This window comes from Phyllobates terribilis, unplaced genomic scaffold (genome assembly GCF_046119375.1).
Source record: "Phyllobates terribilis strain yellow unplaced genomic scaffold, ASM4611937v1 Scaffold_9__5_contigs__length_417890890, whole genome shotgun sequence".
In the NCBI taxonomy this organism is placed as follows: domain Eukaryota; kingdom Metazoa; phylum Chordata; class Amphibia; order Anura; family Dendrobatidae; genus Phyllobates; species Phyllobates terribilis.
In genome coordinates, this window is record NW_027362769.1 from 387,107,332 (window position 1) to 387,121,370 (window position 14,039).

General features: G+C 50.5%; 1 protein-coding gene across 1 annotated transcript in view; it reads right to left on the reverse strand.

Moving 5' to 3' along the window:
- Positions 1-730, reverse strand: part of LOC141162484 (uncharacterized) — an 86,599-nt gene extending 85,869 nt beyond the window's left edge. Inside the window, exon 1 of the mRNA XM_073648651.1 lies at positions 593-730. Coding sequence (XP_073504752.1) covers positions 593-671 — 79 coding nt within the window. The 5' untranslated portion in view covers positions 672-730. The remainder of the gene's footprint in view (positions 1-592) is intronic.
- Positions 731-14,039: the final 13,309 nt, after the last annotated feature.

Here is a 14,039-nt window from a genome sequence, read left to right on the forward strand (position 1 = left end):
CATTAACTATTGGACTACATCTTTTTTTAGTTTCACAATTTGGAGCAGGACATGTGCAGTGAATTACTCGTCCTGGTCTCGGCAGCGCTCCTACAGCTAATTTCCTGCGTTAGCACAATGCTTGCACTGAACTGTTAGGGGTTAAGGGGAATTTCTGACTATAAGGGCGCAGTCAGACGGCCTTATAACATGGATTACAGTCACATCGCAATGCTCGGAGTGACCTGACCATGACATCTGCATAGAAATGTCACAGTTGGGTCTGGAGAGTCACCGGCCAGTCCGAGCCTTGCGATGTGACCGTCGCCGGTGTTATATGGCCGTCTGACTGCATCTATAGGGAGAAGGTGTTTTCTTCTTCTCTACAGAAACTGACTCTAGTTCAATACTATGCCTCTTATTATGGCAAACCTTCATTCATTCATTCACGTTATAAACAGGGTTAATTCATGTGTTGATAATTGGGATGTTCATACACAAAAGCTGTGAGCCCTCCCTCCTGCTCTCCGCACATCACACCGCTCACCATCACCACCATCTTCACATCCATGTAACCCAGAGATGAGATCAGTAACATAAAGCACACACGTACCCGTCTGCAGGAGGAGAAGGAGCACAGCGGGCGAGGCGGCCATGTCCATCTGATGGGTGAAGTCTATTTCTACTTTCATTTTCAGTCCTGGGATATGGCCGCAGCCTCCAGCTGCAGAGTTAACATGTTGTGGGCAAAATGATGTGAAACATGGAAAATCCACAGTCAGTCCTCTTTTCATTAACTTATAGTTTTACGCGCTGCTTTTACTGCAGAATTGAGACCACATTTTCTTTCTTTTTTGTCCCCTTGATTTCTGACAACCATCACTGTTTAGTTTTTTGTGACTTTTTTCTTGATTTTTAGGGATTATTTTGCAGTACAGGCCTCCACATTAATACTGTTGTTGCACCACAATTCAGGCTTCTTTTGCAATATTCTGGGAGAGAAATAGAAATTAAACTTGACTTGGGGTGAGGTGAGGTGAAGGTTGTGGGGGGACTGGAGTACATTTGCGCCAAAATTTAGTGACTTTTTTTTCCCCCAGAAGTCACAAATTAATGAATCGTCCACAAAATCTTGAAAACAAAAAACACATCCAGAAAGGCGAAAAGAAAAACCCCACAAAGTAATCAGACGTAAAAAGTGTGCTAATTAAAAGAAGGATCTGGTGCAATCCAGGTCAGACCGGGGCACCAGGACATCGGACGATTCTCCAGTGGACCCCCAAGCAGGAAGTAGAAGGGCCCTGCTAGCTTCAGCTGAATGTGTGTCCTAGGACACACATTCAGTTGAAATGTATTGCGGTGCAGAAAGGTTGATGGCTGACGCCAGTCCGCCCGTGGCAAGCAGCACATGAAAGTGACCTCATAAGCCGGTGATGCCACCAGCATATGACATCATTGTCATGCGCCGCCTGTGACGCGCCCCTGGGCCTGTGTCGCGCTGCGTTGCGCATGCGGGAGCTTACCCGGAGCCGGATCTCCTGAGGGTTGTAGTCTCGTGGCGGTGATCCGGTCCGTGCCCCGGGAGTCAGACTAAGTGGCGCTGTATTAGCGGTAGATGTTGGACGACTACGCCACCCGTTGAGTACAGCTAAGGAGCTGCTGCTGCAGGGCAGACCGCTGAGGCCGGTGGTAGGATTGTGCAGCGTGATAGTATAACCCCCAACGGGAGGGGTATGGCCTCAGGGCAGCCGACGTGGATGATGGGGGTAGCAGGAACCACTCAGAGACGGTACGGTGTAGTTCAGGGTCTTTACTGGTGACAACGATAGACCCTCCCGGAGTACTGGCTAGCGATTGGGGCCTGGTCAGTCCTTGAGCAGATGGGATCTCCCCTGGCCAGGCGGAGTTGTAGGCCTCCCAAACTAACGATACTCTTCTGGCTACCTTGCTAGAAGCGGGTATAAGTAGCCCACGTCCCTGAGTGTACCGTGTGGTGCTCACCCGTATGGCCGGTGACTCGGGGCCTTCTAGTAGCTTCCGCTCCACGACGGCGGTGCTGGTCCCACGCGTGTGACCGTGCCTTCGGGTTTCTGGGCCAGAGGACCTGCAATCCCCTGCCGGTCGGTTTCTGCTGCTGGATAGGAGTTAGTCCCCACAGCCTCGGACTCCGGGTCCGGTGATAACTTCTCAGTCAGGGCGAGCTCTGCAGCTGCCAGCCCCTGACTCCTTGTAGCACTGCTCCCACAGAGCTCCTGATGTTCTTTCCTATATCTGCTTCTCTTCTCTGTCTCTACTTCTTCTCTACTCACTAACCCTGCCTCAGCCCTAGGTTTATATAGGGGAAGTTCTTCCCCTCCCAGGACTGGGCAGGAGGTGTGGCATGCATAGGATCCCTGACCAAGAGACCTGCCACCTGCTCTCAGACGTAATATCTCTATCACTGTGGCAACCAGACCCCTGGGGTGTCACATTCCCCCCTAGTGAAATTTAGTACTCCGGGACTAAACATATTTTTAGAAAAACATAACAAGGTATAAACAATAATAATACAATAAGAAAAACACATAAAGATGGTTACGGCGTGTCCGCAACCGGGTGCAGTTTTGAAGAAAACAAAGGTGTCCATTTCACCAAAACAGGGAGACGTAACCAGGTAGGGGTCTGTCCTGCCCCGAGTCCTTATCAGTCTTTTAGTCCATCCTGGGTTACGCTCCAACTAATTGTACAAGGATTCCCGGTAAATCCACCAAGGACTCCTAAAAATAACTAGAAACACATAATTATTTACAAGCAACAAGAAAAACAGGTAACCACAAATAAAACAATTTATACATTTCAAATCCTCCAACGTGCGGGTAACTGGCCTCTAGTGGCCCTAGTGGACCTACGGAGCTGACTGTCTAGCCCTGAACTACAGGGTGTAGGAGCTGTCAAGGGTAAACTGGGCAGCTGTCTACCGGCTCTTTGGCTCACTAGGGGTACGGCAGGCTCACTATAAGCAGAGGGTTGATCCTCCTGTTCTGCTTGTGTGGAGTCTTCTGCCTCCTGGACCGGCTGTTCTTCCAGCTCTACCTGTTGCTCCGTAGGTGCTTGGGATGCTGGTTGGAGGAAGGTGAGTACGGGTACCACAACTGCGCCATTGACTTGAGTCCAAGACCGAGGGAAGTCTCCGAGCACAGTACTAACCATGTCTTCCCTTTCCTCTACGGGTCGAGGGTCTTCTTGTTCCTCTTCAGGGTTCCGTAGCTGTTCGGGACACTTCTTCAGGTGGTCCCAGGATACAATGGTTGTGGTTTCCCCTCCGTCTTTACTGATGGTACAGACCTTTGGGTTGTCGTGGCTTGAGGGCAGTACGATGTACGGGTCCTTCTCCCACTGGTCGTCCAACTTGTGGAGCCGCCTTTTCCTCTTCAAGACCTGCTCTCCGGGTACCAGGGGAACAGCGGGAGCATACTGGTTGTAAGTTTTCTCTTGTCTTTCCCTAGCTTGACAGAGACTTCGTTCCACGCTCTCCTGTACTTTCCGGTACTGCTGCTGCCTCTCTGTGTCCCAGTCTGCTTCTGGTGAAGTGTCCTCGGGTGTCAGGACTCCCATCTCCAGGTCAACAGGTAGCTTACCAGGCCTTGCCCTCATCAGGTAAGCCGGGGTACAGTTGGTGGAACCTACCGGGATGTGGTTGTATAGGTCCACCAGATCGGGCAGCTTCTCAGGCCATAGACTGCGTTCTTCCAGGGGCAACGTTTTCAGAAGATCCATTACCACCTGGTTCATTTTCTCACAAAGTCCATTAGTTTGCGGATGATAGGGTGTCGTCCTTATCTTCCGGCAGCCATACAGATTGCAGAATTCCTGGAAGACCTCCGCTTCAAAGGCAGGTCCCTGGTCCGTCAGCACTTGGTCCGGGTACCCGTGTGGACGGCAGAAGTGCTGCTGGAAGGCTCTAGCTGCTGTTCGAGCTGTTAAGTCCTTGACGGGGACGACAACCAAGAACCGGGAGTAGTGATCCACGATGGTTAGTGCGTAAACGTAGCCACTTCTGCTTGGGGTCAGTTTTACATGATCCAAGGCTACCAGTTCCAACGGCTGCCGGGTGACGATGGACTGCAGGGGAGTCTTCTGACTGGCACGGTCCTTCCTTCTTAGGTTGCACGGGCCACAGTCTCTGCACCACCTCTCGATGGTTCCCCTCATGCCTACCCAGTGGAACCGCCCGCGCAGCAGGAACTCCAGCTTCTTCCATCCGAAGTGTCCAGCCCCGTCGTGGTATGCCTCCATCACCATGGCTGCGTCTCTCCGTGGCACCACTACTTGCCAGATTAGTTCATGCGTCCGGGAGTTAACCATTCTGCGGCACAACTTCCCCTTGTAAAGGAACAGTCGACTTTTCTCAGCCCACAGTTGCTTGGCTTCCTCCGGAGCGTCTGGGTCAAGGCGAGCCTCTGGCCGAGTCAGCATCTCCTTCACCAGTCGGACGGCAGGGTCACTGTCTTGCGTTTCCTCCCAGTTGTAGTGAGGCAAGGGGTTAAACGTAGCGGCTTGCTTACTCCTTACCCGATGGGAATACTGGATAGTCCCATGACGGTGGAACGCGGGGAGTTCAACTTCTTCCTGTCCCTCTGGATCTTCTCCTACGTCCGGTAGGTTTGGCATCCTGGACAGGGCGTCCGCGTTGGTATTGGAGCGTCCTGCCCGGTATTTGATTGTGAATTCGTAGTTGGACAGACGGGCCATCCATCTCTGCTCTAGGGCACCGAGTCTTGCCGTGTCCTGGTGTGTCAACGGGTTGTTATCCGTGTACACGGTGAACCGGGAAGAAGCGAGGTAGTGCTTAAAGCGTTCGGTGACTGCCCACACCACTGCCAGGAACTCTAGCTTAAATGAGCTGTAATTCTCAGGGTTTCTCTCGGTGGGTCGCAGTTTTCGGCTGGCGTAAGCGATTACTCGTTCTTTCCCCTGCTGGATCTGGGACAGCACGGCTCCTAGCCCGATGTTACTTGCGTCGGTGTAGAGGATAAAGGGCTGGCTGTAATCAGGGTATGCCAGGATTTCATCCCCCGTGAGGGCCATCTTCAGCTGGCGGAAGGACTCTTCTTCTAACTTCTCCCATCTGAAGGGTGGCTTCTGGTTCTTGGCCTTCCGGGACTGGCCTATCAGGAGGTCCTGCATAGGAGCTGCCTTTTTGGTGAAACCGGGGATGAATCTGCGGTAATAGCCTACCAACCCGAGGAACTGCCGCACTTCCTTTACACTGGAGGGACTTGGCCATTCCTTAATTGCGGTGATCTTATCAGGGTCGGGAGCCACTCCATCAGCGCTCACCACGTGTCCCAGGTACTGCACCTTTGGTTTCAGGAGGTGACACTTGGAGGGTTTCACCTTTAGGCCGTAGCTTGCCAGAGCTTCGAACACTTCCGCCAGGTGTTTCAGGTGGTCCTCATACGTCTTGGAATATACGATGACATCGTCCAGGTACAACAAGACCGTCTCGAAGTTTCTGTGGCCCAGACAGCACTCCATTAATCGTTGGAAGGTTCCTGGTGCGTTGCAGAGTCCGAACGGCATGCAGGTAAACTCGCTAAGTCCCATCGGGGTGGTGAATGCGGTCTTCTCCCGGTCCGCCTCTGCTACAGGAACCTGCCAGTACCCACTAGTGAGATCCAAGGTAGAGAAGAAGTTAGCAGATCTTAAAGCAGCCAAAGACTCCTCTATCCTTGGTAAGGGGTACGCATCCTTGTGTGTGATACGGTTGATTTTCCGGTAATCTACACACATCCTCATGGTGTTGTCTTTCTTTTTGACTAAGACTAGTGGAGCTGCCCAGGGGCTACAGCTATCCCTGATCACCCCAGCCTCCTTCATGTCTCTAAGCATCCCCTTGGCGTGTTGGTAGTGTGCAGGGGGTACGGGTCGATACCTCTCTTTTATGGGAGGATGGTCTCCCGTGGGGATGTGGTGTTCTACCCCCTTGACTCGCCCGAAGTCTAACGGGTGTTTACTAAACACTCTCTCGTACTCTTGAACCACCCGATAGACTCCCTGTTTCTGGTGTGAGGGAGTGGAGTCAGTACCCAAATGTAGTTGCTGACACCAGTCCTCCATTGTTTTCTGAGAGCCGTTACCTTCCTCCGGGGAAGATGGAGGCAAGGGTTCTACGGACTGTATGGAATCTTGATTGATGGTATACAATTTGGCTAGCGTGGCATACCGGGGCAGGTACACTTCCCTCTTCCCGATATTTATTATGCGAACGGGCACCCTCCCATGGCGTACATTGACCACCCCCCGTGCTGTCAAAATGGTGGGCCTACTGTCTGAGTAAACTGGTTCTACCATTGCCTGGTAATCTCTACTTCTCAGACCAATAGCTGCCCGGCACCAAATCATCATTTCACTTTTCGGGGGCATGGCAATAGGGAAAGGGTCACACATTCGCACGCTACCAATCTCACCACCGGAGAGTTCTAGCTGTTGCCGTCGCATCAGTGCCCGGATCTCTTTCTGGAGCACTCGCTGCTGGCCGGAGCTGGCGTTCTTGGCAACCTGCTGTAAAAGGAAAATCACCTCTGCAAGACAATTTTCAATTACATTAGTTCCTAGAGTTATCTTTGGGTGACTCTCGTGTTTGTCAATGTCTACAATGATCAGTACCTGTGCTGCCAGTTCGACTCTACCGATTTTAATGGTCACCTCTTTAAATCCAATCTGTGGCACGGGCTGACCATTGCTGGCGATGATACTCAAGTCGTCGTCAGGGTAGCGGGTGATATCCGAGTCATTCCAGTACTGCTTGAAGAGCACGTACGGGATGGTGGTGACCTGTGACCCGGTGTCCAGTAGGGCACTCATAGGAATGCCATCCAGTACCACGGGTAAGACTGGACGTCCTCCCACATATTTGTCGCGCCAGTTCGATGGGCCTGGTGATCTTTTTCCTGGGGGTTGGCCCTCTACCCCAGGTTGTGCCAGTTTAAAGGACAGTACCTTGCCATATGTCCGGGTTGATTGCAGATGGGTCGTCCGTCCTCGTTGTATCGGTCGCTGGGTCTTCCTCTGGCCGGTGGGGTCCTCCTTGGTCGACGCCACGGGATGTCCTCCGGTCCGGATGCCAGCTGGATCTTCCCTGGAGTGGAAACCTGTAAAGACTGCACAGTTCGGGTTAGCGCAGCAACGCTTTTAGCTAGCTCTTGGACCTGATGGTGCAGGTCTGGAGCCGGGTCATTGTTCAAAGCCTGCGCATCAGCTCCCACAGGCCCTGCTGACAAGGGCGCCGCCTCCTGGTGGTAAGTGGTAGTGGGGCGTCTGTGGGTCACAACGCCACCTGGTGCCGGTTCTCGAAGCACCCGGATGGCTCTGTCCTTGAACTGTGCAAATCCCAGATGAGGGTCCTGTAAGGCCATTGCCCGCAACTAGGTTCGGTGGGCATTGCAATATAAACCCTCTATAAATTGTTCAGTCAACAGCCTGTCCTCGTCTCCCACGCCGTCAGGGTCGGTCTGCTTAATGGCTCTCAGGGCCTCTTGTAGGTTCAGGGCATAGTCCCTTATACTCTCATGTGCCCGCTGTTTGCACCCGTAGAATCTAAGCTTGATCTCGGCTGAGGTGCGGGTATCAAAGGTGTCCCTCAGCCGGGTTAGTATCCCTGCGACAGTCCTCCCCCCAGGTGGCCAGGACTTTACCTCCCTTTGGGCTGCTCCGGTTAATTGGGCCACCAGGATGCTCACTTTTTGCTCCTCTGTGAGGGGGTACACCTGGAAGAGGCTATCCAGCTTTTCTCTAAAGTCATGCAGGGTATGTGACTCCCCTGAGTACTGGGGTAGCCAGGCTGCCCCCGGGATATAGGGCATGGTGAAAGGCATGACCGCAACAGCGGTGGCGCTGGCGGGGATTGAAGCGGTGAAGCTCTCCTCCGTATCCGACATCCTTCTCCCCCCTAGTGGACCGTGGCCTACCTTGCGATGATCCTCTTCCGTAGGCCGCGGCTCCGCAGTGGATCGTCAGGGTTGAGGACCTTCCGTCGCGCTCCTGTGACGTCGGCGTCTGCTGGGCTCCTTCCAGGACCTTACGCAACGTCCGGACGTGAGGCGGGGCTTCAGTTCTCGCGCGCTTTCGGAGTCCACGCCCCTCTTCTTCCCGCGCGGCGTCCTCAAGATGGCGTCCAATGGCGGGAAAACTCCACGTATGGCGGGAAGAAGGCCGAAGATGGCGCCGGATGGCGGGAAAACTCCACCGATGGCGGGAAGGAAGCGGAAGATGGCGCCGGATGGCGGGAATCTTCACCACAGGTAAGTTTGAACAGTCTTTTTCAGGCACGCAGTACCCGGTGGTTGCGGGCACGAAATCCTGCCGACTACGCCAAAAGTTGACGCGCCCCTGGGCCTGTGTCGCGCTGCGTTGCGCATGCGGGAGCTTACCCGGAGCCGGATCTCTTGAGGGTTGTAGTCTCGTGGCGGTGATCCGGTCCGTGCCCAGGGAGTCAGACTAAGTGGCGCTGTATTAGCGGTAGATGTTGGACGACTACGCCACCCGTTGAGTACAGCTAAGGAGCTGCTGCTGCAGGGCAGACCGCTGAGGCCGGTGGTAGGATTGTGCAACGTGATAGTATAACCCCCAACGGGAGGGGTATGGCCTCAGGGCAGCCGACGTGGATGATGGGGGTAGCAGGAACCACTCAGAGACGGTACGGTGTAGTTCAGGGTCTTTACTGGTGACAACGATAGACCCTCCCGGAGTACTGGCTAGCGATTGGGGCCTGGTCAGTCCTTGAGCAGATGGGATCTCCCCTGGCCAGGTGGAGTTGTAGGCCTCCCAAACTAACGATACTCTTCTGGCTACCTTGCTAGAAGCGGGTATAAGTAGCCCACGTCCCTGAGTGTACCGTGTGGTGCTCACCCGTATGGCCGGTGACTCGGGGCCTTCTAGTAGCTTCCGCTCCACGACGGCGGTGCTGGTCCCACGCGTGTGACCGTGCCTTTGGGTTTCTGGGCCAGAGGACCTGCAATCCCCTGCCGGTCGGTTTCTGCTGCTGGATAGGAGTTAGTCCCCACAGCCTCGGACTCCGGGTCCGGTGATAACTTCTCAGTCAGGGCGAGCTCTGCAGCTGCCAGCCCCTGACTCCTTGTAGCACTGCTCCCACAGAGCTCCTGATGTTCTTTCCTATATCTGCTTCTCTTCTCTGTCTCTACTTCTTCTCTACTCACTAACCCTGCCTCAGCCCTAGGTTTATATAGGGGAAGTTCTTCCCCTCCCAGGACTGGGCAGGAGGTGTGGCATGCATAGGATCCCTGACCAAGAGACCTCCCACCTGCTCTCAGACGTAATATCTCTATCACTGTGGCAACCAGACCCCTGGGGTGTCACACCTGCGACATGTGTACTGACATCAGCCGCCACCCTCTGATAGGTCGGTGATCATTTCAGCATGACCGTGCCAGAGCTGAAGGAAGAGGACGCTGTGCGGAGCCGGGAGCGCAGGCAGGTAAGAAAATTCTTTTAATTTTTTCCTTCTTCTGTGGATGCTGCATGATGCGGGCCCAGGACAAAGGGAATATGGGGCCCAGGAGTCGGACAATGCGCATATGGGGGCCCAGGACAAGGAGCATATGGGGGCCCAGGACAAGGGGCATAATGGAGGCCCAGGACAAGGGGCATAGAGGGCCCCAGACAAGGGGAATATGGGGCTCAGGAGAACGGGCATATGGAGCCCAGGAGTCAGACAAGGGGCATATGGGGCTCTGGAATCGGACAAGGGGCAAATGGTGCCCATGAGCTGGCAAGGGGCATATGGAGGCCCAGGACAAGGGACATATGGGGGCCCAGTAAAAGGGACATATGGGGGCCCAGTAAAAGGGGCATATGGGGGCCCTGTAAAAGTGGCATATGGGGGCCCAGTAAAAGGGGCACATAGGGGCCCAGAACAAGGGACATAGGGGGCCCAGGAGAAGGGACATAGTGGGCCCAGGACATAGGGCCAGGACAAGGGACATAGGAGCCCAAGATAAAGAAACATGGGATCGCTGGATGGAGGACATAGGGGTTCAAAATAGGGCAACATAGGGTCCCAATATGGGGGGACATTATTAATTAAAGGGGCCAGGTTGAGGGGCTTTATTACTGTATGGAGGCCAAAATAAGGGACATACATTCGTTTATGGTGGCAAGTGGGGGACATAATTACTGTAGAGGCCAATTAGGGGACATTAATACTGCTGTAATATAATTTACTTTATAGAATACTGTTTTACATGAGGAACAAAAGGGACATCCTGTTACTGTGCAGGGCTGCGCTATGTCGCTTTTTTCTTCATCTGGTGTAATTATTAAGTTGGGGAATGTGCTCTAGATAACTGTGTGTTATTTTCTGTAGAGACGAGTCCCGGCTGGAAGAAGTGAGCTCCTGTGTATAATTTCACTGGTGATCCCCGTTTTACTTGTTCACTGACACTATATACAGAGCTCCTGTGTATAATGTCACTGGTGAATCACTGTATTACCTGTACACTGACACTATATACAGAACTCCTGTGTATAATGTCACCGGTGATCACTGTATTACCTGTACACTATATACAGAGCTCCTGTGTATAATGTCACTGGTGAATCACTGTATTATTTGTACACTGACACTATATACAGAGCTCCTGTGTATAATGTCACCAGTGATCACTATATTACCTGTACACTATATACTATATACAGAGCTCCTGTGTATAATGTCACTGCTGAACACTGTATTACCTTTACACTGACACTATATACAGAGCTTCTGTGTATAATGTCACTGGTGATCCCTGTATTACCTGTACACTATACACTATATACAGAGTTCCTGTGTATAATGTCACTGGTGATCACTGTATTACCTGTACACTATACACTATATACAGAGCTCCTGTGTATAATGTCACTGGTGATCCCTGTATTACCTGTACACTGACACTATATACAGAGCCTCTGTGTATAATGTCACTGGTGATCACTGTATTACCTGTACACTGACACTATATACAGAGCTCCTGTGTATAATGTCACTGGTGATCACTGTATTACCTGTACACTGACACTATATACAGAGCTCCTGTTTGTAATGTCACTGGTGATCACTGTATTACCTGTACACTATACACTATATACAGAGCTCCTGTGTATAATGTCACTGCTGATCCCTGTATTACCTGTACACTGACACTATATACAGAGCTCCTGTGTATAATGTCACTGGTGATCACTGTATTACCTGTACACTGACACTATATACAGAGCTCCTGTGTATAATGTCACCGGTGATCACTGTATTACCTGTACACTGACACTATATACAGAGCTCTTGTGTATAATGTCACTGGTGATCACTGTATTACCTGTACACTATATACTATATACAGAGCTCCTGTGTATAATGTCACTGGTGATCACTGTATTACCTGTACACTGACACTATATACAGAGCTCCTGTGTATAATGTCACTGGTGATCCCTGTATTACCTGTACACTGACACTATATACAGAGCTCCTGTGTATAATGTCACTGGTGATCACTGTATTACCTGTACACTATACACTATATACAGAGCCCCTGTGTATAATGTCACTGGTGGTCACTGTATTACCTGTACACTATACACTATATACAGAGCTCCTGTGTATAATGTCACTGGTGATCCCTGTATTACCTGTACACTGACACTATATACAGAGCTCTTGTGTATAATGTCACTGGTGATCACTGTATTACCTGTATACTGACACTATATACAGAGCTCCTGTGTATAATGTCACTGGTGATCACTGTATTACCTGTACACTGACACTATATACAGAGCACCTGTGTATAATGTCACTGGTGATCACTGTATTACCTGTATACTGACACTATATACAAAGCTCCTGTGTATAATGTCACTGGTGATCACTGTATTACCTGTACACTGACACTATATACAGAGCTCCTGTGTATAATTTCACTGGTGATCACTGTATTACCTTTACACTTTTTTGCAGAGCTCCTGTGTATAATTTCACTGGTAATCACTGTATTACCTTTACACTATATACAGAGCTCCTGTGTATAATATCAGTGGTGATCCCTGCATTACCTGTACACTATATACAGAGCTCCTGTGTATAATGTCACTGGTGATCACTGTATTACCTTTACACTATATACAGACCTCCTGTGTATAATGTCACTGGTGATCACTGTATTACCTGTACACTGACACTATATACAGAGCTCCTGTGTATAATGTCACTGTGATCACTGTATTACATTTACACTTTATACAGAGCTCCTGTGTATAATGTCACTGGTGATCACTGTATAACCTGTACACTATATACAGAGCTCCTGTGCATAATGTCACTGGTGATCACTGTATTACCTGTACAGTGACACTATATACAGAACTCCTGTGTATAATGTCACTGGTGATCACTAAATTACCTGTACACTGACACTATATACAAAACTCTTGTGTATAATGACACTGGTGAATCACTGTATTACCTGTACATTTACACTATACACTGTATACTATATACAGAGCTCCTGTGTATAATGTAACCGGTGGTAATTATTACTATTTATTATTATTATAGCGCCATTTATTCCATGGTGCTTTACATGTGAAAAAGGGGGTATACATAGCAAAAACATTTGCATAATCTTAACAAAATGAACTCAGCAACTGGTACAGGAGGAGAGAGGACCCTGCCCGCGAGTGCTCACAATCTACAAGGGATGGGTGAGGATACAGTAGGTGAGGGCAGAGCTGGTCGTGCGGCAGTATGGTGGAGCGGTGGTTACTGCAGGTTGTAGGCTTGTCGGAAGAGGTGGGTCTTCAGGTTTCTTTTGAAGGTTTCCACGGTAGGCGAGAGTCTGGTATGTTGGGGTAGAGAGTTCCAGAGTAGGGGGGATGCACGGGAGAAATCTTGTATGCGATTGTGGGAAGAGGAGATAAGAGGGGAGTAGAGCAGGAGATCTTGTGAGGATCGGAGGTTGCGTGCAGGTAAGTACTGGGAGACTAGGTCACAGATGTATGGAGGAGACAGGTTGTGGATGGCTTTGTATGCCAAGGTTAGGGTTTTGAACTGGATTCTCTGGGCAATGGGGAGCCAGTGAAGGGATTGACAGAGGGGGGAGGCTGGGGAATAGCGGGGGGACAGGTGTATTAGTCGAGCAGCAGAGTTTAGGATAGATTTGAGGGGTGCGATAGTGTTGGAAGGGAGGCCACAAAGCAGGAGGCTGCAGTAGTTGAGGCGGTAATAACAGTGTTGTTCGTATTGTTTTTTTTATTAATGATCAGTATTGTAATATTCGGTCACTATGTGGTCGTAATATGTGGTCCGGTCATGGTGTGGCAGTATTTATCCCTGTATGTGGCATTATCCAGTCACTGTGTGATCTGGTCATAGTGTGACGGTATTTTTCCCTTTTATGTAGATTTATTTGGTCGCTATATGCTGGTAATATGTGGCCTGGTCACTGTGTGGTGGTATTTTTCCCTTGTACAGTATGTGGTATCATTCAGCCACTATGTGGATGTAATATGTGAACTGGGCATAGTATGACAGTATTTCTCTCTTGTATGTGGTATTATTGGTCTTGGTATAGTGGATTGTGTTGTGTATGGCTGCCATTTGTTCTCTCTGATATTAATTAGAAAATTCTCTATTTCCATTATTGATTAAATACTTGGAACAAGATGCACTTACAGGGGTTCTCCGGTGAAAACAAGTAATCACCTCTCCACAGGATAAGTGATGTTATTGATTGGTGGGGATCTAACTGCTGGGACCCGTGCGATCGGCAGAATGTGGAGCTTTAACCCCATTAGACTGGAGCTCATGTGCGACTTGACCACTGATCCATTCATTCCCTCAGTGGCTGCAAGGCTGCGCTTGTTTTTTTCAGGAAGCCCCAAAGAGGGCGGTCAGACGTCCCACCTGCCGCTGCATTTTAACATGGGGATAAAAGTGTCCTGTCAGGGATAAAAGTTCCCCATTCTTCCTTTCGGTGCAGTTTCCAATGGTTGGACCCAAACAATCAAGAAGTTATCATCTT